The sequence below is a fragment of the Felis catus genome, chromosome C1, assembly GCF_018350175.1.
Source record: "Felis catus isolate Fca126 chromosome C1, F.catus_Fca126_mat1.0, whole genome shotgun sequence".
NCBI lineage: Eukaryota > Metazoa > Chordata > Mammalia > Carnivora > Felidae > Felis > Felis catus.
The window spans coordinates 215,254,138-215,280,163 of NC_058375.1; the positions used below are offsets into that span (position 1 = coordinate 215,254,138).

Sequence of the window (26,026 nt, forward strand, 5' to 3'; positions counted from 1 at the left end):
TTGTACCCTGAAGGCTGCTGGCTCAGGGCATGGGGGGCGGGAGGGGGGTTGATCTTGCTTGCACCTGACCGCGCTCACCCCTTTGCTTAGGCCCCCAGCGAGATCAGGCTGCAGGAAGTTTCTAGCAGCCCCAGCAGGCTGGCTTTCCATGTGCTGGGTCAGCCCCGCACGTCTGGAGTCTCTCTCCTTTCACCCTCTGCTCGCGAATTGCTCTTTGCTTCTTTTGTACCCAGCAATCTTTCAGTAAGTCTCTTCCAAACTTTTCGCACCTAGGACAAAATAAACATTTAGACGGTGAGGCACACAGGCTGTTCCCATGTCTCCTCCATTTATTATCTATTTATTATTTTTTTAATGTTTATTTATTTTTGAGAGAGAGAGAGAGAGAGAGAGAGTGGGAGAGGGACACAGAGAGAGGGAGACACAGATCCTGAAGCAGGCTCCAGGCTCCGAGCCGTCAGCACAGAGCCTGACGCGGGGCTCGAACCCTCAGACCGAGAGATCATGACCTGAGCCCAAGTCGGATGCTCAATGGACTGAGCCAGCCAGGCGCCTTTCCATTTATTATTTAGATTCTTCCCCCCACCCCGCCCCCTTCCAGAACTGGTTCAAGCCCTGTGGGTGGCTCCCTGTCCCCTGCTCTCTGGGTCCCGAGGGCACCTCTCTGGGGCGCTCACAGCTGAATTGGCTGAGCATGTAATTCCTAGATCACCGTCTTTTCTCTCTAAAAAATACACATATGCTTCATCTTCCGGCTTGTGGTGCCACCGAGGAGAAGTTTGATGCCAGGCTTACTTCCCTCCCTCTCGTACCTTATTTTTTTCTGCTCGTACAGTTTTGTGTTTATTCTTATCCTTGAATGATTTCACCAAGACACCTCTAAGCCAATTAATTTTGCCTGGCATGAGACTCGGTGGAACTTCTTTTTTTTAAAGTTTATTTATGTTGAGAGAAACAGAGCGAGCCAGCAGGGGAGGGGCAGAGAGAGAGAGGGAGAGAGAGAATCCCAAGCAGTCTCCACACTGTTTTAGCCTGGCTCGAACTCACGAACCATGAGATGGCGACCGGAGCCGAAATCGAGAGTCAGACACTTTGGGCACCTGGGTGGCTCAGTTGGTTAAGGGTCCAACTTGGGCTCAGGGCATGATATCTCACAGTTCGTGAGTTCCAGCCCCGTGTCGGGCTCTGTGCTGATAGCTTCGAGCCTGGCGCCTGGAGCCTGCTTCAGACTCTGCATCTCCCTCTCTCTCTGCCCTTCCCCTGCTCATGCTGTGTCTTCGTCTCTCAAAAATAAATAAACGTTAAAAAAAAAAGGGTCGGATGCTTAATTGACTGAACCGCCCAGGCACCCCTTGGTGGGACTTTTTTGTACTAGAGACCCAATTCTTTCATTAGCCCAGGGAGGAAGATTTATCCTGTTGACCTTTTGACTCTGGTGCCTCCTCTACAGGGATCATTTTCTTCTTCTGGAAGGCGTGTTACTTTCGTGGCATATCTATCCGTGTTCCCCGTGGCTCCACACAGGACGGCCACAGCAAGGGGTGACGCGGTTGCCCCGAGGGGCTCCTGTCCGGGTTGGAGAGTTGATGGGGCAGAGCCTCGCGATGTCCTCAGCCTCAGCCTGTGCTGTTCCCACTCTGCCAGGGGTCGCTTTGTAGGACCCTGAGCTCGTGTCCACCAGACAGCTGAGCACGGTCTCTGGTTTGATGTTGGGTGCCACGATGGTGCCCGTGTTTGCCACCCCTGAGGAGGGTGCCAGTTTCGTGCACAAAGAACACTGGAGTCAGTTCGGGAAGGCTCTTCGCCGCCGGGTCGTGAGACTTCTTTTCTGAGCAAACCCTCTCCTTCTGTCTTGGTCACAACTGCCTTCGTTACACATTACGGGGACTGACTGGGGAGGCGACGTGCTCCCTGGAGCCATTCACGCCCAGGGCGGGCTGGCTGTAATCAGAACACAATAATAAAACACCAACAACAGACTTCGCAGAGCTGCACAAAACCCAAAACAACCAAACCTGAGTTTGCGTGTAAAAAGAGTTCACAAAGTAAACATTTTAGGCCACTAGCTAGCAGGAGTCAATAAAATATTAGCATTTAAGAATAAGGGGGAGGGGCGCCTGGGTGGCTCAATCCCTTAAGCCTCCAACTTAGGCTCAGGTCATGATCTCAACTTGGGGAGTTCGAGCCCTGCTGTGCTGACAGCTCAGAGCCTGGAGCCTGCTTCAGGTTCTGTGTCTCCCTCTCTCTCTCTCTGCCTCTTCCCACCCCCCGCCTCTCAAAAATAAATAAATATAAAAAAAATAGAAGAAGAGGGAGAAGCAAATAAATGCTGGGAAGAAAGAATAAAAATGAGGCTGCCCTCAGGGTTTTCTTTTACAAGATCAAAAGTCTAATAAGAACGGAACAGGTTCTACGGTGGGGGGAGAATGTTGTCAAATTCTTCACGTGCGAAAAGACATTCACATGAATGAAAAGTACCCCGTGTACACCTCCTGTGAGTCGCTCCTCTCAAATCATCCCCAGGGACGTCCTGCCGATGCAGACAGATGAATCCAGGGTGGAGAAGTCCAGAACGAATGGACTCCCACCGGGACGCCAGGGATACATGGAGGGTTGAGTCTGAAAGAGGGTCGAAAACATAGACGTAAAAAGTATTCTCATACATACAAATATACAATCTAAAAAGAATAGCTTGACAATAGCAAGCTGGGTCTAATTCCCGGATTACATGGACTGCCATGGGGCTGGGGGAAGTTGGGTGACAGTCATCCAGAAGGCAGCGGGCGGATGAACAAACTTGACCCAACACTGACTTAGTGCAGTGAGGGTCAGGTTTGCGGGGGCTCTGTCATTCTTTCCGGAAGCTGCTCGGATTTCCTCCTTAGCATTGCTGCTCAATCAGATACCTTAGGGGGTCCCGCTTTGATTTTTCCATGTACGGGACCCAAATAAAATTGAAGAGTCTTAGGACTGGTCTCGCACAATATTTTATTCAAAAGATATGTAGGTCCCACATAGCAAGAGCATTGGAAATAAATGTGAATGAAAGGACACGGTGGCAGGCAGGCTTCTGAGATGGCCCCGAAGGACCCCTGCCTTTCGGTGTTTGTGTCCGTGTGTGGTCCCCTCCCCTGGAATGTGGCAGGACCCAGTGACTTGCTTCTCATGATAGAATATGGCAAAGGTGATTTGGGATGTCACTCGCATGATGACATTACAAAAGCCAGTGACTTTGCCTTGTGGCAGATTCTATTACCTTATGGGCTGGCATGCTTTGACCAAGCAAGTTGCCGCATAGGAGGGCCCACAGAGCCAAAACTGAGGGTGGCTCCCAGCCACCGGCCAGTGAGGTCCTGAGGACCCTAGGAACTCAACCCCGCTGACAACCACGTGCGCTTGGAAGCAGGGCCTTCCCCCATCCAGCCTTCAGATGAGACCCCAGCCTCTGCTTGTACCTCGACAACAGAGAACCCACCTCAATTGTGCCTAGGTTCCCGACCTGCAGGAACCGTGAGATCAAAGTACGTGCTGTTTTTAGTAGTTACGTTCTGACATAATTTCCGACACGGCAATAGATGACTGAGAGGAATGGTTGAACTCAGAAAAAAGTCCAAAAGATGCTGTCTACCTGTCTCACGACGGCCTTACTCAGGGCGGCATCCCTGTGCACCCGGCTCCCCTCATACACCCCTACCGTCTCTCCGGAGCCTCCCCCTCCCATTTTCCACATTTGTTCTCCTGGGACTGGCTCTGGGTCCTTTGCAATATAAGTCTATTCAGCTTTTCTAAGCTTCTCTCCTTTTTTCACTCCCCATGAGCCCCAGGAGCTGAGCAGATGAAACGCGTTTCCCTCGTGGGCGAGGCAGGGGAGGAGGTCACGATGCTTAAGAATCGGTGGTGTTTCCTGCCATTTTGCTTTTCCTGTGACACCTTATTCACTCTTCTTTTGAAGTCCCTACACTCATGGTGGCAGTAAGGACAGAAGCACCGAAGCTAATGTCACCCAAGCACTGTGCTGAGCTGCTGTGGGCTCGTCCCATGTAATGCTGACCATCCACAGGCCGATGCTGCTTGAGCCTTGTGTCAAGCTTGGTTTTTCCTGACTCCAAGCCTTTGCTTTTGTTGTTTTGTTTTGTTTTTCTACCACACAGTCTTCATCTCCCTGGAGGTTTGATTATTATTTCTTTTTAAGTTCATCTATTGATTGAGAGAGAAAGAGAGAGAGAGAGAGAGAGAGTGCACATGAGCCAGGGAGGGGCAGAGAGAGAGAACGAGACGGAGAATCCCAAGCAGGCACCACACTGTCAGTGCAGAGCCTGACGCCGGGCTCCAACTCACAAACCAGGAGATCATGACCGGAGCCGAAATCAAGAGTCGGACGCTTAGCCGACTGAGCCACCAGGTGCCCTTCCCTAGAAGTTTGATTGTATAAACAGGCGTTTCTCGGTGCGTTGGCTTGAATTCCTCTTGATGTTGAACTTTTCGTTGTTAAAGACAAGTATTTCTCTTGGTTGTGCCCGAACTTTTGACTCCCTGGCCTGTGGTATGATGTCTGAGCTTTCCTGATGTGTTTGCCAACCCCACGATTTTTGAGACGAATAGCACAGTGAATGGAGGGTCTGCGTGACACGAAATCACCCCCTTCAAATATGGTTATTACGCACCGTGGGCTGCCCTTGCTGCCATTTTACTGGTGGATTCTATCAGAGAAGTTCTATCCACATCACGGGCCGTCATTTTCTTGACTTTGCTTTCCGACTCCTAGCCCAGAGTTCCATGAATTTAAAGAAATACACTGAGTTAAAGAGAAAATAAAGAGATGGTCCTAGACTTGAAACTCACACTTTTAAGCCTCATCCTCCAGTGCCCTCCAAATGGGTGGGGAGCCCGTGTCTCTGTCATGTGAACCCCAAATACTGCAGATCGGATCCCTGGAAAGAAGCAGTATCCGAGAGGCAGTTCTGGTGAGGCTTCAACACCATACACTTGGATGCCATGGTTGTATAACGTTTTCCGTTGCATTCTAGTTTCGGAGTGACGCGATCATATTTCCCAAGTTGTATGTGAAACTCCAACTCCCATTCGTTGGGGGTTGTCATGGATAAATCCATCACTTGCAACTTTCGGGGCATGGTAAGCCATCGACAGACTTACTTTTCCTCAAGTTCAGTAGTGGCTCTCTTATCGATTCCAAGAGACTGAGGCTTCAGATGGCCCCTGTTTGCCAGTGCCATTGGGTGATGGGGAGCAGGTGTGCAGAACAGTCCAGAGCTCAGGAGCTGGATTCTAGCTGCTCTTCAACAGCAGAAACCTTTCCACAGAGGCCACCTTCTAGGACCTTCTAGGACCTTCTAGGACCTTGGAGGCATGAATGGGGCGAAGGCAGTGCTGCTCCCACCGATGTGTGTGTGTGCGTGTGGCGTCCCTCAGCCCCTCTTAGCTGGGAGGGAGGCCCCCAGGACGCCCTTTGAAAACACACTCTAGACTCGGCTGTTGAGTGAAGCCCTGAACACCCGGACACTGTCCCTATTTCATCTCCGCAGTAAGAGTCAGGCAGGCCACGTAGGACCAGGGTGCCGGGAGAGGAACACCAATCACTTCCTTATCCAGGAAGGGTTTCAGAAACTGTGACGCGAGGGGGAAGAAGCAGCCAAAGTTTCTCATCCGTATTCATTATGCGATTGTTGGCTTTCCTTTCCTTTGATCTTTGATTGGTTATTTATCTCCGACTGGTGATGTTAGTGGGGACCGCTTCAGCAGTCCTGCCTGCCCCACAAAGCCCTTCTTCTTCACGCCCTTATTCCCGCAGTTGTCATACCTGCCCCCTGTCTGCTAGTTTTCTTCTGAGAGATTGAAACAGGCCCCAAGTCAGCCATCACCGCCCCCCCCCCCATTTGCGCCTCTGGAGGGGAGGTCCACACCGGTTGTCTCCACCGGTGTCTACATGCTCTCTCAACCCCCATCGCTGAAACTGCCATTGTTATAGCCACTGCTTATCTTCCCCTTGCCCAGCCTCTCGTGGCTTATCCTGTTTATTAAGTGTATTTTGAAGACGGCACAAGCAATGTATTTACTTTTGGTAAATACAAAAAGTAAAAAAAATAAAACGAATGACTATCCTACCCTCCCCCCACGTTAGCATATAGTGATTAGCATTTCGGTGTATTTACTCCCGGGTACCTTCTGCACATCATCTGTAAGGCATTTACATTCCCTACGGAGGCAGATGCCTTTCCTGCAGGCGCTGAGCCGCCTTCATAAGGAGGCCAGGAGGGTGAAGGGCCCACTCAAGGTCTGCGGCCTGGTGGTTCATCCGAGAGCCGGTCCGTGAAGCTGTGTCTCTTAACCACCAGGATTCCTTGCCGCCTGCTTTCTTTTCTTTCTTTCTTTCTTTCTTTCTTTCTTTCTTTCTTTCTTTCCTTCCATCCTTCCTTCCTTCCTTCCTTCCTTCCTTCCTTCCTTCCTTCCTTCCTTCTTTCCTTCTTTCTTTCTTTCTTTTCTTTCTTTCTTTCTTTCTTTCTTTCTTTCTTTCTTTCTTTCTTTCTTTCTTTCTTTCTTTTTCTTTCTTTCTTTCTTCTTTCTTTCTCCCCCTATTTGGAACAAATCATAATAATTTCTCCATGTCATTAAATTATACCCCCTTAATGGCACCACCCTGTTACTGTTTTTGGGTGGAATGTTCTATGAATGGAAATTTAGGTTGTCTCTGATTGCCCCTATTAGAAAGAACTCCGCGATCAACAGCTTTCAGTACAACTTTTTGTGTTGCTGACTCTTCCTTTTATCTAGGGTCTCCAAAGCTGGTTCCCTGGGGTGACAGTATTTAAATGCCTTGCTGCTTTACTGCCAAGTTGCTTTGAAGGCCATAAAAGGGTTTTCACCCCACCCAGTCGTCTGGCATTGTCTGTCTCATCACCATCCTCCCACCATCAAATATTATCATCTGAAAACACCTCCTTGTGGAGTTTCATTGTTATGGGCCTTTTATGGCTTTTATGAGAAAGGAAGATTAGTCTGTTTTCACGTTTTTTAGCAATTTGTGCTCCCTCTTTGATGGATTTGGATTTCAGCCCTTAGCCCATTTTTTTCTACCGGGTTTTCTATTGTCCGGCCTGGTGATACGAGCCTGTTTTCCACAGCACCCGTGCATCGCATCGGCTGGTTTCTCCCTGGTGTGACTTTTCTTCCTTCCTCCCCTCCTGGCTGTCAGCCTATCCAGTTCACGCGCCCTTTCCCGGGGGTCCTGGGCGTGGGGGCCTTGGATACCCTCCTCTCACTCTCCAGGCTCTCCCCCCGGGTGTCTCTTCTGCCCTTTCCCTGTGGCCCTGTGCCCTATAGCCCCTTCTGCTAATGCCTGGCTCCCCTCTCCCCCACGCCCTAACCCCTGACCCCGTTCAGGACGATCACCCAGAGCACCTGTGACATAAGATGTCGTGAAGAAGGCCTAAAACTCATAATCAATCGACTTGAGCATCAGCTCGCCCCAGAAAAGCAGGTGGAAACAAATATCTCATGTAGGCATTGGACGTGCCAGGACAGGGCCGCCCCCTGCACATCTTACGTGACTTGCCTGTGTCTTGTTTGACCGAAATGTGATTAAAAAGCAAAAAAACACCTTTTCCCATTGCAGAAAAAAAAAAAAAAAAGCAGTTTTTCATTGTGGGGCAAATGAAATCATTTCTTGACCATTGGTGCCCTACTTAGAAGCAATTTGCTGTATGGGGATCACAGTAAATACCTTGCAGGATTGATCTGTGGTTTTACGATAATGTATTGAAAGTACCAATTAATACTCCGAGCCTCTCTTTCAAATGTCTGGGGAGAGAAGTAAAAGAAGCACTCATTGTTTTAAACAGCCTGTACCAGCTGTTCTGAGTGGGTTTCAAAGAAGCTTCCAGTCTCTGCGGGGTGGGAGCCTTTTGAGGCTGCCTGGGAGGGGCCGTCGGGCCGGAGACAGCAGGAACACCGGCTGGGCGGTGGTGGGTCCAGACCTTTCCACGCCCAGGGAAGGCTGTGCGAAAGCAGGAGGAGGATTTAGGGGTCAGCAGGGGGTATTATTTATTCGTTTAAATTTTTCGCTCAATACATATTTGTACAGATCACCTCTGTGTGCCTTGCTGGGTCCTGGGCATATAATGTTGAACAAGACAGATCTGGTCCAGGAGCCAAACAGATCGTTAAACGAGTCAGGGGTTCCGGCAGCTGGGTGGGGAGTAGGGGTGCTACAGGAGTCACCGGGGCGTGCCTCTGCCTGGGGGTCACACGGCACCTCCCCACAGAAGTGGTGCAGACGTGAGGCCCCGAGGTTGAGCAGACAGACAGACAGACAGAGAGGGTCTGCAGAAGAAGGCTCCAGACAGAGGGTGGGGCCCCGGGGGCAGCTGTGGGCTCCTGGAGAGGCCAGCGACCGGGGAGGAGGTGGGACTTGCCCCTGGATGTGGTGTGGCCATCACAGGTGGCAGCTTCGTGCCGGAGGAGGACACTCAGGGAGACGGGGAAGGATGATGCTTTCGTTCTAGAAATGTGTTTACTGTGTCTGCCAGAGAACGCAGGGAAGTGGAGGGAGTAGCCGTGGGTGTTTTTGTCTGCAACCTGGGCTCCGGGTCTGAGGGAGGCCCTGAAGGTCTGATGAGGGGGTTTGGGAGTAAGGAGAGCAGGGGCGGCCCCGGAATCCTCCCCATGGGTCCGAGGCAGTCCCCGCAGGTGGGGATGGGGGCGTCTGGGCATCAGGAGAGCAGGGGCGGCCCCGGAATCCTCCGCAAGGCGGCTGAGGCCTCTCGGTCCCCTGGGCTGACGGCCTGCTCCCAGGCCCGAGAGGGAACTGCCAGGTATCCCTGGGGCCCAAGTGCCGGCCCCAAGTCCCAGAGCCACCTTAGACACACAGGCCCTTGGCCCCTGCTACCACGGGGAGGATCAAGGCCAGGATCCTTCTCAAAGTCTGGCCCCCTCCTCCGGCTGACACAAGCCATTGTTACGGTTTGTTCTTTACGGTTTTACTACAAAGCCCCTAACTTGGAAGCAGCCACTGCGAACCTCCCAAGTGTGGTGGTCTGTGATGCGGGGCCCCGCCTCAGAGAGCAGCATCCAGGGGGGCCCTGCCCCAGGCCGGAGGGGCCGTGAGGACAGGAAATCAAGCAGGTCCCGGAGGGGTGAGGGGGGATGAGGCCAGAAGAGCAGGGCGGGGGGTGCAGTGACCGGTGGGGGACCTGGGGCAGAGCAAGGGGCCCTCTGCAAAAGGGCCTGTGACAAGGCTTTCCGTGAAGTCCTTTTGCTGTTTGCGACTCAAGCTAACCCCTCCTCCCCGCCCTGTTCTCCACAGAAAAGATGTCCTTCGAGGGTGCCAGGCTCAGCATGAGGAACAGAAGGAACGGCCTGCTGGACAGTACCCGGACCCTGTACTCCAGCACGTCCCGCAGCACGGACGTGTCCTACAGCGAAAGTGTGAGTCCAGGCGGTGCTGGGCCGTCTGAAGGCGTCGCTTTGGTCATTATGTTATTTGGGGACCCATACTCCTTCTTTGAAAAGACCCTACCTCAACGTATAGTACGTTGTTCTGTGGGTTATGTTTTGTCAAACATGGAAGCATTTTCTCTTTTGTGCTGTTTTTGCATCATCTTATTTTATTGTATTAAAAAAAGTTTTTTTCAACATTTATTTATTTTTGAGAGACAGAGAGAGACAGAGCATAAGCAGGGGAAGGGCAGAGAGAGAGGGAGACACAGGATCCGAAGCAGGCTCCAGGCTCTGAGCTGTCAGCGCAGAGCCCGACGCGGGGCTCGAACTCATGAACCGCGAGATCGTGACCTGAGCCGAAGTCGGACGCTCAACCGACTGAGCCACCCAGATGCCCCTCCAGCGTCCTTATTTGAAAGGTGGTAACTTTAATAAGTTGGGAAAAGATGCCTTTGTTAATGGACGCTCCTGACATTTACGATGCTGCCCTGTTAACCCTCGTTTCATCCTCGGTGTTTCTGCTTCCAATCCTGTGGGTTCGCCAGAAACGACTCTCGAATCTAAGTCCTTCCTTTCAAGCCCACGGCTGCATCTCTGTTCGGTTCTCATTTGTTCTTGCAACAGCTTCTAGCTGGTGTCCGGGGCACCCGCGTCTCCCGTTCTAACCCCGCGTCCACGCTGTCCTGAGGTCCTAGGGACTCACCAGTCCTTGCTTCCTGGGACCAGCAGGGGCCCTTCTGCGCTGTCCCTGGTGCTCCTGCTGGGGCAGGTTCCACTGGCTTCGTGGCCACCCTCCGGGCAGATCGAATGTGCTCGCTGGTCCGGAAATAAAGACGACACTGCAGTCTGGTACCAACGGTCCCCCTGGACTGGGATGTTGGAAGTCAGGATGGTGGCTTGCCGTGGGAAAGAGGACGGAAGAGGGATGGGGAAGGGTGCTCTGCTGCCGGGCCCATCAGTGTGCGGGTCTGACCAGTGGTGACACGGGGCTGGCTTTGTGAGCTACCAGGGAGCTCTGAACAAACAAACAAGGGGGCAAAAACACCCACCCCCCGGCCCCCGCGTATTTAAGGCAGTGCTGGCTCTCAGGCACTCCTCCTGCACTTGTCCATCCCCGACCCAGAGCCCCCCCGCGCCCCCTACATTTAGCCCTGGCCTCACCTTAGCCCTGGCCCTGCAGAAACAAACGGTGGGCAAAGACGAGGGGGCCTGTCCCCCAGCCTCAGGCAATGAGAGACCTCCGGGGAAGGCGGGGAAGGCCGTTACCCATCTCACGCTGGGTTTGGATGGGGCTTTGATGCCTCTGGGCGACGGACCAAGGCTGACGGTGGGACAAGGTCACTCCATGGCTCCCAAGGGATTTCTGGACGGCTTTTCTGGTCACACCTTCAGCAGTGCTGGTAGCCCCCTGGGTAGGACTTCTGAGACCACCCAAGGATGCCTCAGTTCTAGAAAGCCCTGTTTGCGCCCCTCAAGAGCACACACTTTTGGGGGCACTCGGGTGGCTCAGTTGGTTAAGCAGCCAACTTCGCTCGGTTTGAGCCCCTTGTGCTGACAGCTCAGAGCCTGGAGCCTGCTTCGGATTCTGTGTCTCCCTCTCTCTCTCTCTCTCTCTGTCCCTCCCCCACTTGTGCTCTCTCTCTCTCTCTCAAAAATAAACAAACATTAAAATAAAGGAATGCACCCTTCTGCAAAGTGCATTTTTAGCAACAGAGGGAATTTTTAGCAACAGAGCCGTGCTCACACCACTGCCCCTCCACGACCACTGATTTCGCTGGCTTCTACATCTGTTGAATCTTCTTCATTTGTGGTTAAGCAGATTCAGAATTAGTTAAGAGGTTAGAAAATATTATCAGGGAGGAAGGGCATCAAAGGCTTTCAAAAATTATGCATTCAGATGAGGGTAGGAATCATCGTTGCTTTCCGTATTTTTAGTGTCTGTGGACAAGAATGCGTAAGTGTAAATTTCCAGCTTAAGGAAGAGTAATAAAATGAACACTCTTGTGCCGGCCACCAGCTTAGGGAACAGAGTATCACCAGGACTTTGGAGGGCCCCCACCTGCCCCCCATGTTGTCCCCTCTCTCCTGCCAGAGGTGACTGCAATCCTGAATTTTCTATGATCCATTCCTTCCTTCCTATATATATATATATATATATCCCTAAACAATGTATTATTTACTTTTATCTGTTGCTGACATATATGAAATTCTACAAGTATTCTTGGGGGAAACTTGTTTTTTTCTTCCTCATTATATTTTCGAGATTCATCTGTGTCGATTCCTTTCACTACCGTCCAACGATCCATTGTGTTCATGCGGCCTACGGGGAACGTTTGGGTTTCTGCATTTTGCTATTAGGAGCAATGCCACGTGAACATTTTGGGGTGTGTGAGCTGGGGCTCCCTGGGAAACGTTCTTAGGGTGAAGCTGGGTCGGTGAAGGGTAGACACCTCCCCATCATGAGGTCTGGTTTAAGACCCGGGGTTTGTGGGATAACTTTCGTTCGAAGGGCCGGGAAGAGGAGGCGTGTGGTCCCTGTTTCTCCGATGTCTCAGAAGGGAGCAAGGGGCCGACTGCTGGGCGCACCGTGGACTTCATGCCAAGACACTGCCTGTCCCCCCCGCATGCGTGAGCAGCTGCTGTCGGGGATGAGGAGTCACGGGCGCACCGTGGACTTCATGCCAAGAGGCTGCCTGTCCCCCCTGTATGCGTGAGCAGCTGCTGTCGGGGATGAGGAGTCACGGGTGGCTTTGGTGCCAGCAGCCTGACTTGGGAAGCCAGACTTGCACCACATTGTCTGAGAACTGCACCGGCCAGCACCCTGCCCCCTGCACCCAAACCTGAGGGTTTGGACTGCCGGCGCCACCTCCCCAGGGCAAGACAGCCCCCCCCCCCCCCCGAAGGCTGACCACCGTGGCCAGGCATTCTCAGCCTGTGGGCTCACGTTTCGTGGGACAGACCTACCTCTCTCTCCAACCGGGGGCGCTTTCTAGGCGCGTGATTTGCTGGCCACGGTAGACCATTTTCCAGAGGGTTCGCGCCAATGTGCTCACCCACCCCTAGGGGGCGCGAGGCCCCACTGCCTTCCCCTTCATCACTCTCCGCGCGTCAGTTGCCTTTTTGATTTTTCCAACCTGGTTTCCCGGGGAAGTGAGAAGTCACGGTGGTTTCGCTTCACGTTCGCCTCATGACCGATGCCGGTGAGCCTCTCTTCACACGTGCACGGGTTATCCGTGCGTCCTTTTTTATTCGCTCTGTGCTCACATCTTTTGCCATTTTCCCCGTAGGTTGTCTGTCCTGTTGTTCGTGATTTAAAGTCCTTTATATAGTCTCTCTATCAATTGCGTATGTTGCAATTCTGTCCTTCCACTTGAAGAGTGTAGTGGTTTCTTCTTTTTAAAATTTTTAAAATTATTTATTTATTTAATGTTTATTAAAAAACTTTGTTTTTAATTTTATTTTTTATTTTTTAAAATTTACATCCAAATTAGGTGCAACAATGATTCCAGGAGTGGATTCCTTAGTGCCCCTTCCCCATTTAGCCCATCCCCCCCTCCCACAACCCCTCTAGTAACCCTCAGTTTGTTCTGCATATTTATGAGTCTCTTCTGCTTTGTCCCCCTCCCTGTTTTTATATTATTTTTGCTTCCCTTCCCTTAGGTTCATCTGTTTTGTCTCTTAAAGTCCTCATAGGAGTGAAGTCATCTGATATTTATCTTTCTCTGACTAATTTCACTTAGCATAATACCCTCCAGTTCCATCCACGTAGTCGCCAATGGCAAGATTTCATTCTTTTTGATTGCCGAGTAATACTCCATTGTATCTATATTCCACACCTGCTTTATCCATTCATCCATCGATGGACATTTGGGTTCCTTCCATACTTTGGCTATTGTTGATAGTGCTGCTATAAACATGGGGTGCATGTGTCCCTTCGAAACAGCACACCTGTATCCCGAGGATAAATGCCTAGTAGTGCAATTGCTGGGTCGTAGGGTAGTTCTATTTTTAGTTTGTTTTTTTTTTTTTGAGGAACCTCCATTCTGTTTTCCAGAGTGGCTGCACCAGCTTGCATTCCCATAAAAAAAATTTTTTTTAATGTTTATTCTTGAGAGAGAGAGAGAGAGACAGAGTGTGAACGGGGAAGGGGCAGAAAGAGGCAGACAGTGAATCCAAAGTGCTGAGCCATCAGCACAGAGCCCGACGCAGGGCTCGGGCTCAGGAACCATGAGATCATGACCTGAGCCGAAGTCGGACGCTTCACCGACTGAGCCACCCAGGTGCCCCAGGAGTACAGTGTTTTCCAATGTATTTTTCATCTCTTTCCATATAGTTTGCTTTCCCATCTAAAGGGAAGCTTTGGGTGTATAAAAAATTGTGGTTGTTTCTCAGAATGAGGTTCCGGATATGCCTTACCACCTTGCCCATGGGGGAGAAAATACAAGCCCAGAAGGAATCTCTGAAATATGTCTTCTTTAGAAAAGCAAGTGTAAGAGGACAGAGAATTTGCTTTGATACATTATTTATGGTAAACTATCGACAAATGCATACATTCCCTTGGTAGTCCTAGAGACAGGAAAACATAATTTGTATGTGTATCATGACATTTATTACAAGATAACTCCAAGTTGACTTTTAGAAAAATTCGCATTTAGTTATAAAATTTAAATGTATGCCTCTTTTAAAAACCGTCGTGTACTCTAAGAACATGGATGGACGCTGGGTGCTATGAATACGTGGTAAATTCTTAAAGCCTTTGAAGTAGGTTTAGATCATCTTTTGTATTTGTTAATAACAGCAGTGTGTTCGAATAAATGAGTGATATGCTGTCCAATGTTCTTTCTCCAAAGGACTTGGTGAATTTTATTCAAGCAAATTTTAAGAAACGGGAATGTGTCTTCTTTACCAAAGATTCCAAAGCCACGTAAGTATCTATTTCCCCTCCGTTTTTGCTTCCGGGTTGGAAAATAAATTATTAACCATCATTACAACAAACAAACAAATGCTCACTAGTTCATTATTAAAGTTGTTTTCATCTTGCGATTCTCAGAAATGGTGTGCGAGCAGGAAGAATTTGGCAAGTAGCTCGGACTTGGTCCCTCGAGCGGGTCCCCAAGGGCGGTAGCATTTCGTTTTGTATTTTTAGCTTTGGCAATAGTTGGTAGAGGCTGTAAGAGAGGCTGTCGCCCCCTTTGGTGTTCCCATGAGCCTGGGAGCCCACCTGAGTGGCCGCAACCATGAAGGCTGTTGTGTTGTAGCTGTTGGCAGGTGACCCCGGGCACGAGCACACGTGGCCATCCGATCGACTCCTCCGTGAGGCTGTTGATGTAGGGCCTTCCCATCCAATCGGGGGTTCATCCGCTCCGAGTCTCGAGTGTTTTGTACCATCAAGGCTGGGTTTCCAAACACGGGGAGCAGCCCCCAGCGGCTCTGAATGCAGGAGGAGGTCCTCGATGAATGTTAGTTAACGAGGGAGGGAGTGAATGAGCGGACCCCTGATCTTTCCCATAGAAGATGCGCCCGGACCCAAAGAGACATTTTTCGTGCCGCCCACCTCTTGTCCTGTCCCTCTGCCTTTCCTCTGTTGCCCGCTGCTGAGAGAAGAAAGAATCTAACTCTTCATTGGTTAGATAGTTGCTGCTGTCGTTTATAATTAAAGCACTGACCTTCTGCGGAACAGAGACAGCGAACAGAGGAAGGATGTAAGAACAAGTAAAAGTAGGTTCGTTGGAACCAGCCCCGCATCCCACCTTGGCTCGGCTGCCTGCTCACCGCGTGACCTTGAGCCAATTATCCTTTTTTCTGCACCGAATTCTCTGATGCTAAAACGCTAGCAAAGAATTCCTCGTGGGTTGTGGTAAGGACTCAATGCTGTGACGCATAAAGGATTCAATGCTGTGATGCCTCAGGGCCTAAAAGGTTCTTCATAAATGTGTTTTCTTGCTTCGTGTGAATGAGAAAAGGAACATCAGAAAAACTAAGAATCTCTGTTTTGCCACTGGTGTAAACGTATTCCTCGTGAGTCATTTTGATGGGGTGTAAACCTCGTGAGTCAGCTCTTTATTCCCTGAATGTTTCAATGAAAGATTTTGCTGTTAATATATTTGTTTGATGGGTAGAAAATACAATTTGGATTCATTCATTCACTCAACAAATATTTATTGGGAACCTGCTATATCACAAGGACTTAACATACTTGATCGCTAATTCTACAACCCCCCCTGCCCCGCCCCTTCAAGGTGGCTTGCTATCATTTGACAGACAAGGCACATGAACCCCGAGAGTTCAGTATTTTGCCCAAGGTCCTATGGCCAGTGGGAGATGGATGAAGGACTGAACCCAGGTTTTCTGATTCCTAGCTTGTGTGTTCTTTTTATCCCCTGCCCCCACCTTTCTAAGACCGACACTGGCGCAGACACAGCCAGGCTTGGGCCAGGCTTGGGTATCGTGTCCACATGGACCCAGGGTGGAGAGGGATGGTTCTTCAAAGGAAAATCAGGGTGTTCCTACCAGCAGACCTGGAAATGGATGTCACATGGAGAAACCTGTAGTTGCCTACGTTAGAGTGCTTGATGACAGCTTGAATCTTGCAGGAAACGAAGGGGAGCAGTCCCCACTTTCAGCAACACAAGCTGAAGACCAGAACGCCTCAGGGTATTCTGATTCCCTTCTCCTAAGGGCACAAGGTTGTAGACCGAGGTCAAGACCCTCTACTCTTTGAACTTCCCCATCTCTCCATAGATGGTGGGAATACTCTGTGTCATCCAAATTACCCATCGGACAGGGAAATCAAATGAAGTGACTGTTGGTATTGATACCCTGAGTTTCCTTGCTTCCCCCTCAAACTAACACAGGCTGTCCAAGTCTCCCCAGAGAATTCCTGGGGTTGCTTGTATGTGCTATGCCCAGACGAGTCAAGTCTCTCCACTTTCTTGACTAGTCACTGGAGAGTGAGCCCCAACCATTGCACCCACTGCTGAGGACCCTCCGAAATGTTGCTGCCCCGCTTCCGGGTTGCCTCCTGGCACTTCCGAGACTGTGAGACCCCGATCTGGGTTTCTTCTCTTCAGTTCGCATTGCCTTGGCCATGCTGCATTCTAGGTAGAAGTAAGGAGAACTCTACCTTCTCTGTAGCTGCTCTGTGCAATGGAACTTTCCACCACGATAGAAATGCCCTATATCTGCACTGCCCATTGCGGTAGTCACTAGCCACAGGTGGCTATTGAGCATTTGAAATGTGGCTAGTACGATCAAAGAATTGAATTTCTTTAGTTTTGATCTTAATTAATTTAAACATAAAATTACATCGCCGCGCATGGCTAATGGCTGCCTTATTGACCGAGTCGCTCTATAGGTTTCAGACTTGGTCCTAGAGGTAGAACTAGGGTCCTGATGTTCTCCCATCTGCCCCACGCCCCCTCTCCGTCACCCCTATTCCTCCTGCAGGTATCTGTGCTCCTAATGCCTTTCTGGCCTCCTCTCCATTTGTAAACCAATTCATGCAAATTCCTGCGTAGAGCACTACCAGCCTGCAGACCATCAAAATGGAGCCAGACGACTCTCTCAGCCAAGGCCACCTGAGGCACACACCTCCCCATAGAAGGGAAGAGGGCTTAAGAGTCTGTCTTCATCTGTAGCCAGGACAGGTGAGGCAGGGACTTCTCCCCCCCGATCCTGCACTGACCTTCGGTGGGTGTGGACAGACCCCAGCAGATAGCAAGATGGTAACAGCTAAAGGGAAGGGAGAGGAAGTCAACTTGGATCCTAGTGGGGAGGACTCTGAGACCACTGGGGGGCAGCCTTGACTCAGGAAGTGCCCTGGGACTTAGTAAGAAGAGCACCGAGGAAACTGGGGTCAAACTGGGGCCTGACTGCGTGATGCCCAGAGAACTGTTCCAAACCGTTCCAAGGCACCATTGCTGCGTGACTTTGGATCCAGGCTTTCCTTAGATTTTTACAGCCCAAGAAAAGACTGAAAGTCTGACATATTATTGAGCACAGAAAATTTCCATCCTCTACAGTAAGGAAGACTTTTGGTTACAAGGAACTCACGCCAGCTTAACCTAAAAGGGTTGGTTTACAGTTGGAAACAGTCGTGTCACCCCGAACCCAAGGAAAGGCTTGTCTCAATCTAACCCGCGTGGATAGGGTTGAGGAACAGGGACAGCTTCGCTGGGGTCCACATCACATGCGCACTCTCCAGCAGGGACCGCACTGAAGTATCACCATGAGGAGTTTGAGCAGCGTGGGAAGATTCCTGCTGGGATGTGTCTGTTCCTCATTAGGGACGGTCTTTGTCGTGTGGCTTTGGCAGTTACCCTGGGCTCCCCGTAGTTCAGGAAGGTCTCCATTAGCAGAGTGACTCATTTCGGGTCACACGGTTGAGGCCAGTTGCTTCCAGGTAGTAGAATCTTGGTCCCTGTTAGAATCTGTCTGCTTCTGGAGCGATCATAAAACCTCCTCCCCAAACTGGTTTCTGTTCCATCGAACTTTTAGAAGGTCTCACAGGAAAACAAGACCACTGTTGTCATTTTGTACGATTGAAATGGGATCTACTGCCACAGAGTGTTTTTAGAATTATTTCTACATTTTGCCATCTGTTAAATAAAGTCATCAGTGAGGAAGACCTTGGTAACATTGCCCTTCCTCCTGTGACAGCCATGTGAGAGTTATATATGCTTAAGCCCATCTTCCAGAAGGCAAAAAATACCTAGTTTACAAAAATCACTGAAGAATGATTAAGATACAAATGATTTACAGGAGACTAACCAATGTATCCATTTACTCATTTATTCCTTCATCGTTTGGAGGATATTTGCTGGATGCCCTTATGTGCCAAGAAAGAGAATATAAAATAAACCCTAACAGGCTTTCTCAGGCTTGTATACCTTTATCTGACCCAGCCCGCCCAGGGAATCCTTGCTTCAGAGTCACTATGTATGGTTGCCCAGGTTGTGCACTGCACAAATGTGCTAGGCGTCGCAGGCTCGTGTCTACCAGAGGGGCATCTTTTCTAGCAGGTTGGTGATTAGGGTGACTGCATACTTTGAGACTTGGAACACTGATAGCACCATGGAGGCTCTGACCCTCCCAGGGCTTGAACAGCAGATATAAAGTGGAATTTTCCTGGGCAGATCGGGACGTTTGGCCTCTCACTGGTGGTGGCTCTGTCTTGCCCCATTATCCCTTTCCTCCCCTCTCTGGAAAAGGAGAGCTCTGCCCCTCTGGCTTATTTCAGTGGCCAGACATGGGTCTCCCTTTGCCACTCTCCAGCCTCTTGGGACAGAACTCCGTCCTGCTTCTCCACTGGTCGTGGCTCCTTTGAATTCCGAGTGCCCTCCCGAATCTTGTCCAAAGACTGATGGGAGAAAGAATAGGGGCAGCCCAGTGGGTGGGGCAGGAGAAGGGTGAGCAGTGCCTCGCTAGGAAGCGTTGCTTTGGCCGCGTTGACATTTTTGTCGTGGTGGTCAGGACGCCTCATAGCCCCGGCTACAGGAGCCAAGCAGTCATCGCATTTGTTTATAGATTTTTTTTTTTAACTGCTTTTTTCTTCTTTTTCTGGTGTCACCACGTCTGCTATTCCTTGATTTGCTCGTATGGCCCCGCCACAGCCTGAAAGTCCCTCGACAGAGTGTGCGCCACTGTTTCTGACCCTCTCGAGCAAGGGGGGGGGGGAGAAGGACTGTGCTGGGGGAGGGGAGGGGTCCGCTTATTCTGCGCCGCCCCTCACAGCCAGGCCGGCTGTTCCCGAGAGGTCCCCCAAACCGGAGAGCAGGCTTCCCATCCCGTGATTCCCTGGGTGCAGTGAGCTCCACCCAGGCCTGACTCAGGGCGGACTTTCAATCCTTTACCTCTTACTGCCTATTTTTTTCATCCTCCTCCAACTTCATATGGTCACACGTGTCACTTAGCAAACACGTACATGTTAGTTCCCTTGCACTTTTCATGGGAAGCAATAGTGTTCATGTGTTGCTCAGCTTGTCCTTGTCCAGCCCAAGTGGGGAAAGTCTCCCAAGCAGGTGACGTCCAGTATAGACGGGATGGTCTTTCTAAACTGTGGATCGCTTTGAGCCCCGGCCAGGGGCCCCCTGCCTCCCGGGAGAAGGGCTCACCTCACCTTGGAAAGTCTGGTGCTGCCTCAGAGGCCCGCCTCAGAGCTCCCGCGCGTTGTGAACCACGCAGGAAGGTCAGTCGTGGTCTTCAGACTTCCGAGGCTTAATCCTGTAATAACCTCATGGCTGTTTATGCAGAGACAACTCCCTGAGGGCACTCCTCTATCCTAGCTCGCGATCTGGAGCCCGCTTTTTGGTGGATGGATAGCAGACGACAGGACTAAGGCACCAAGGTGGTTTGTAAACAATCAGCCGAGATGATGACTATAGTCTGGAAATAAGACTCGATGGTCAGATCTCTTTGTGCGTTTCTTCAAGCTAATCTTGTGCGGTTTCCTCTAAAAACACGATGAACCCCGTCCAGTAGGCTTAACGAGACCTGTTCCTTCCTTCTCGGTATCATCCCGCTCAGGGAAAACGTGTGTAAGTGTGGCTACGCCCAGAGCCAGCACGTGGAAGGCACCCAGATCAACCCAAATGAGAAATGGAATTACAAGAAACACACCAAGGAATTTCCAACGGACGCCTTTGGGGATATTCAGTTTGAGACTCTGGGGAAGAAGGGGAAGGTAAGAGATGGTTCTCTGCTTTAACTGGTTCATATACTAACGCAGCCAGGGAGGCACCTGGTAACCTTGTAACACAATCCTTGGAGGCACCTTGAATTGTCCAACAGTGTGGAGGCAGGAGGGGACGGGCAGTCAATCCCGAAACGATTGCAGGAAAAGATAAACCTTGTGAAAGTCAAAAAGCCGTGATCACCTTACGTGCGACTGCAAAACTCAGCTGGTGACCGGCTGTCCCTCAGAGGCCCTTCCCCGGGGCACGCGGCAGGCGACCTCGGAACATCCACGTGGACCCCCCGCTGCTGCTGCAGGCCGGTGACCATTTTTGGGAGTCGTCTCATTTCGTGTGGCGCGTGGCATTCTTGAGAAGACATATGGCCCCGAATAGGGTGCCCTGTCCCTCTACATGCCCACATGTCAGGCTCTTACAGGGGTGTCACAGCAAGGTTTGAGGCCGGAAAGTGGTACCCTGGGTCTTCTGTGTCCATGGCAGTACCCTCCGTAGGCAGCCTGGAGCCTGGGTCTGGATGCCTCAACCCCCCTCCCCACCCCAGCCCCGTGGTTGCAGCCCCGGAAGGTGACCCACCCTGCTGTCTCTCCCCAGGGCCCCTGCTCCAGGATGGGTCACTGCCAGCTCTCGTGTGCGCACGGCTGGCTCCCCTGTGTCAGTCTTGTCCCGTGGTCTGCAGTCAGCCCTAGTGCTGGAAGATTCCCTAACATGTAAACCCCACGTGCTCTGCTTTAGAGCTTCACAGGCGCCCCACAGCTTGTGGGATAAATTCCCAAGTTCTCCAGCCGGCCCCGGGGGGGCCCTCGGTGGCGCCCCCATCCCCTAGCCACCCCCCCCCCCCCAGCCTAGTGCTTTTCTTCCACTTCCCCGCGGGGCCCCCTTAGCTGCCTCGCCCCTCCCCACAGGAGCAGGTGGCTGTGGCGACAGGTGCGCTGACCCTGCCGCCTTCCCCCTTCCCCGCAGTATATCCGGTTGTCCTGTGACACGGACGCGGAGACCCTCTATGAGCTGCTGACCCAGCACTGGCACCTGAAAACGCCCAACCTTGTCATTTCCGTGACCGGAGGCGCCAAGAACTTCGCCTTGAAGCCGCGCATGCGCAAGATCTTCAGCCGCCTCATCTACATCGCGCAGTCGAAAGGTGCGGGGGGACCCCGCGCGGGGTCGGGGACAGCGCGTCCTGGGGTTCCGCCCTGGGCTGGGCGACCGAACGAAATCCCCCAATGCAGCTCGTGCGCAGAACCTAGAGGCTCTAGAAGCACACGGTTAATCGCGATCGATTTAAAAGCAAGGTCCTCAAATGAGTGGGCAGACAGGGGGCTCTGGCAGGTGGTGGGGGGCGGGGGTCCCGAAGCAAACAGCGCCGAGGGGCTGCCCTGTGGGTGCTTTTGTTTCCTTGAGTCAGTTAAGGTTTTCTCTGTGTTGTTTCTGCTGGAAAATTTGACCCAGAACACTCTGGCGCGTCAAACAGGAAAGTTTGATTTCTTTGCTCTTTAATTTTGAGACCAGTGACGCGCTTTTGGGACTAGTGGTTAAGGCCTGGCAGGTGGTTGGCGCCAGGTAAGTGTTTAATTGAGACCAGGACAAATAGCTGTGGCTCTGTTACGTGAAATACGCGGCTTTAGTACCTCCTTTCTTTTTCACTTTTTATTATGAAAAATTTCAAACCTACGGAAGAGTTGTAAGAATAACATAATGAATGTGTGTACATCCTTCCCTTAGAATGACCACTTGGTAACATTTTCTCACATTTTTCATATGGTTTTTCAAAAACAGTCACACAAGGGGCACCTGGGTGGCTCGGTCGGTTAAGCTTCCGACTTCGGCTCAGGTCATGATCTCACGGTTCGTGGGTTCGAGCCCCGAGTCGGGCTCTGTGCTGACAGCTTAGAGTCCGAAGCCTGCTTTGGATTCTGCGTCTCCCTCTCTGCTCCTCCCCTGCTAGTGCTCTGTCTCACTCTTTCTCTCAAGAATAAGCATTAAAAAAACCCCAAAAAACAGTCACATATTATTTTTAAAGAATCATTTGCGAGTACATTGCAGGCATCACGACCTTTAGCCCCTAAGTATGTCAGCATGAATCTCTCAAGAACAAGGGTGTTCTCTCCCATAACCCAGTACAATTTTCAAACCTGAGGAAGCTAGCTGCCCAATACTGTTATCTAAAAAACAGTCCTGATTTTAATTAATTATTCCAATATTATCCTTTTGAGAAAAAAACCGAAAACACCTTTTTTTCCCCCTCAGTGGACTCCATTGAATTTCGCTTTTCATGTCAAAGCAAACTGAAAGGCTTTTGTTCATCTGGAATTGTTATCTAGAGTTTCTTGGTCTCTCAGGACGTTTTGAAGAACACACATTGTTTTTACAGACTGTTCCGTCATTCGATTTGATGCTTCCTCATGATTAGGTTCAGTTTATCAAAGCCTAATATTTTAGGAACTTCTTTATTAAAACTGAGGGTTGATAGGGGGGGCGGGGCAGAGGGGAAAATGGGGGATGGGCATTGAGGGGGGCACTTGCTGGGATGAGCACTGGGTGTTGCAGGTAAGCCATGAATCATGGGAATCTACCCCCCAAACCAGGAGCACACTGTATATGCTGTATGTTAGCCAACTTGACAATAAACTATATTTAAAAAAATTAGTTAACTGGGAGAGCTAAGGACACATACCTTCTTTTATTTTATTTTTAAAAGTTTATTTATTTATTTTGAGAGAGAGAGAGAGAGAGAGAGAGAGAGAATGACCAGGGGAGGGGCAGAGAGAGAGAAAGAGCAGGGGAGGGGCAGAGAGAGAGAGAGAGAGAGAGAGAATCCCAAGCAGGCTCCATGTGTCCGTGCAGAGCCCAATGAGGGGCTCAAACACACAAACCAGGAGATCATGACATGAGCCAAAGCCAAGAGTGGGATGCTTAACCCACTGAGCCACCCAGGCGCCCCCACACGTCTTATTTTAGGTAAGAGTTTTTCTTTCAACATCAAGAAGAAACTGGGCCGCTGTCCTCATTTGTTCTCAATTTCCTGACCCACCAGGGGGACCTACAGTAGGTGCTTACTCTGGTATGAAACGGAGCAGGTCACTTTCCTTACTACTAAGTCCTGAACACACGTCCTTCATTCAGAATACTTATTGAGCGCCTACTGTGTGTCAGGAATTGTCGTAGGTGCTGGGACTACAGCACCGAAATGGACAAAAGTCTCTGGCCTGAGGACATCCAGGGAGGTGAAGGGGTGGGGGGCCCGGGCTGCACATGGACAGTCTCGTCCTCTGCGTTGGCCGCATGGAGGCTGCTTCACTTGCCGTTGCCTGGGTTGAAAAGGGGAGGTTGATGATGAAAATCTGTCTCGAGGAAGGAGATTGGGTGCCGAGGGTCTGGAGTTCACGTCCTCTGAGAAGTGGCTGCAGGAATCGGGTATGACAGTCCTAAGGACCATGCTGCATTTACCTAAAAATATGGGAAGGACTTTTATGTGGAAGGTGACGAAACTCGTTCCTTATCGCTAAAGACAGTAGTACAATTAGAGAACGGAGACAGGGGGCACCTGGGTGGCTCAGTGGGTTAATCGTCCGAATCTGGCTCAGTTCATGATCTCCCGGTTCGTGAGTTCGAACCCCGTGTCAGGCTCTGCGTGGACAGCTCAGAGCCTGGATGGAGCCTGCTTCAGATTCTGTCTCCCTCTCTCTCTGCCCCTCCCCCGCTCATGTTCTGTCTCTGTCGCTCTCTCTCTCAAAAATAAAAATAAACATTAAAAAAGAGAGAGAATGGAGACAAATAGTGAACAAAGGGACCTTCTAACAACTCGGGGTAGAGTGAGCCTTCCATCGCCAGAGCTAATCAAGAGATGCCAGTGCCCATCCTCAGGCTGGATTCCTTCATGGCTAGCACGTTAGGCCGGGGTCACTTCCGACTTGAGGTTCGATCATTGTGCCAAATAATATTTTATAAGTATTTTCTGCATTTCTTAAAAAACCAAAGCAGGACGAATGTGCAAAGCCCTTGACACTGTGAAGATCACCAAATATAAACCGTAAAATACCAGTGTGCAAAGTTGTATAATTATGAAGTAAAGCTCGATTGTCGGCCCTAGGCTCATAGCACTGGGGTAGGAGTCCGAGAGAAGAGAACTCTGCTTCCCATGGCGGCAGTGCCTCACCTGCTCGCAGGCTCAGGCCCGGCATTTATTATCCATAATAAGATTTACCTGAGAAGCTGGTTAAGGATGCAGATTCCCTCGGCCCCTTGCATTCCCCCCGGAGACGCTGATGCTTAAGATCTAGAGCGGTTCCCAGAATCTGTGTCTTTTTAAAAGCAGCATCTTCTAGAAACGCCTCCTGAGACCCTCTTTTCCTTCTTCTCCATACGGTCGGCCCTTGGCAAGGCCCATTATAAGGTGTGGCTGGCAGTGCTGGGCCCTGGTGCTCGCAGGGTGGAGGCTTCTTTGGGGGGGGGGTGTGGCCACAGGACATGAACGATACTTAGAGCCAGCTGAGCATTTATCTGCTCTCTTCCCTCATTGACAGGTGCTTGGATTCTCACTGGAGGCACCCATTATGGCCTGATGAAGTACATCGGGGAAGTGGTGAGAGACAATACCATCAGCAGGAATTCAGAGGAGAACATCGTAGCCATTGGCATAGCGGCTTGGGGCATGGTCTCCAACAGGGACACCCTCCTCAGGAATTGCGACGCTGAGGTATGGAACAGGAGGAGGTCTGTGAGGTCACACAGGAGAAAGACCGTGACCTGGGGCTCTGGCCTGCCCACTGGGGCTCTGTGATGGAGCTAGCTTATGGGGAGGTCGGCCTTATAAGGAGCACCCTTGGGACCGACAATTAAAAACAAAGAGGACACGATCAAGGAATTCCTGAGAAGGAGTTACCAATGGATGCGTTCTGTTCATTAAAATTTCTGCCTGGCAATATCGTGTTAAAGTCAGGCTCTTTATTCTTTATAGCTGTGACCTGAGTCTGTCCCAGGAGGGCTTAAGCTCTGGCCACCATACCCTTGTTGCTCGGCTACATTCACAGGAATTGAAATCCATGCTGTGAACCCTGGTTAATTTGGGATTAAGAGGGCTGTGAATAGTTCTCCCCTCAGAGTTTCCTGAGAGCATATTTAGAGAGTAATCAATACACATTTCACGTTCTAAATACAAGGTAGACCTATGAGGTTTTGTATCAAGCATGGAATTTTGAAAACAGCATTTCTAGTGAGTTGAAAACCTCCTCAAGCAATAATAGGTGATGTCTGTCTAGAAGCTTTGGGCCAGATGTTCAGAAATCCCAATTTAATCTCTACCTTCTCCCACTTGGGGCTCCTTAGAAGTTTAGGCGGAGTTTTAGAATTACTCTGGTTCTTTTTATTTTTCTTTAAATGATATTACATCTGTATTTTTGAGGCGTGGAAGGGACCGAGGAAAGCGAGGAGCCATTCCGGAGAATCTTCCAGAAGGCAGCCTGGTGGGGTGGCTGGAGGATGGGCTTTGCTCACAGAGTAGACTTTTTCTAGCTACATAGTCTTGAGCGAGTTCTCTTTGAATTTTTATAATAATAACCTTGTATTATTTTATGATAATAACCTTGTATGGGACGGAATAACTGTGCAAAGTCAATGGTAGCTTTTATTTGTTATTGCTGGACACGCAGCCAGGGAAGGCAAGATCATCTCACATCAAATGCCAACTTCAGGATGAGTGTCGCCTGGTAGAATTCTGAGGACAGTGGGCAGGCTGTGTGGGAAAGATCGCATTGTTTGTCTCTCAGCCATGTTTGTCCTGGGCATCAGCTTCGTGTTGGAGAATCACCACTGTCGTGGTGGATATATTCTATATATGAATTCATAAAATCACAAGAACAACCCCAGAAAGTAGGTACTCTATGTAC

The 26,026-nt window shown here is 50.4% G+C and overlaps 1 protein-coding gene and 1 long non-coding RNA gene across 2 annotated transcripts in view; one reads left to right on the forward strand and one right to left on the reverse strand.

The window, feature by feature from the left end:
* Positions 1-24,673, reverse strand: LOC123379314. Its single transcript, XR_006583642.1, has 4 exons — positions 24,346-24,673; positions 2,479-2,619; positions 1,424-1,941; positions 1-269 (listed from the first exon to the last, which is right to left on the reverse strand). It is a non-coding gene; the product is annotated as an uncharacterized LOC123379314 (long non-coding RNA).
* TRPM8 (transient receptor potential cation channel subfamily M member 8) overlaps positions 1-26,026 on the forward strand; it is a 95,985-nt gene that overhangs the window by 3,537 nt on the left and 66,422 nt on the right. Inside the window, exons 2-6 of the mRNA XM_006935704.5 lie at positions 9,320-9,441; positions 14,304-14,377; positions 19,978-20,134; positions 21,105-21,282; positions 24,665-24,837. Of these exons, the coding sequence (XP_006935766.1) occupies positions 9,325-9,441; positions 14,304-14,377; positions 19,978-20,134; positions 21,105-21,282; positions 24,665-24,837 (699 nt within the window). The 5' untranslated portion in view covers positions 9,320-9,324. The remainder of the gene's footprint in view (positions 1-9,319; positions 9,442-14,303; positions 14,378-19,977; positions 20,135-21,104; positions 21,283-24,664; positions 24,838-26,026) is intronic.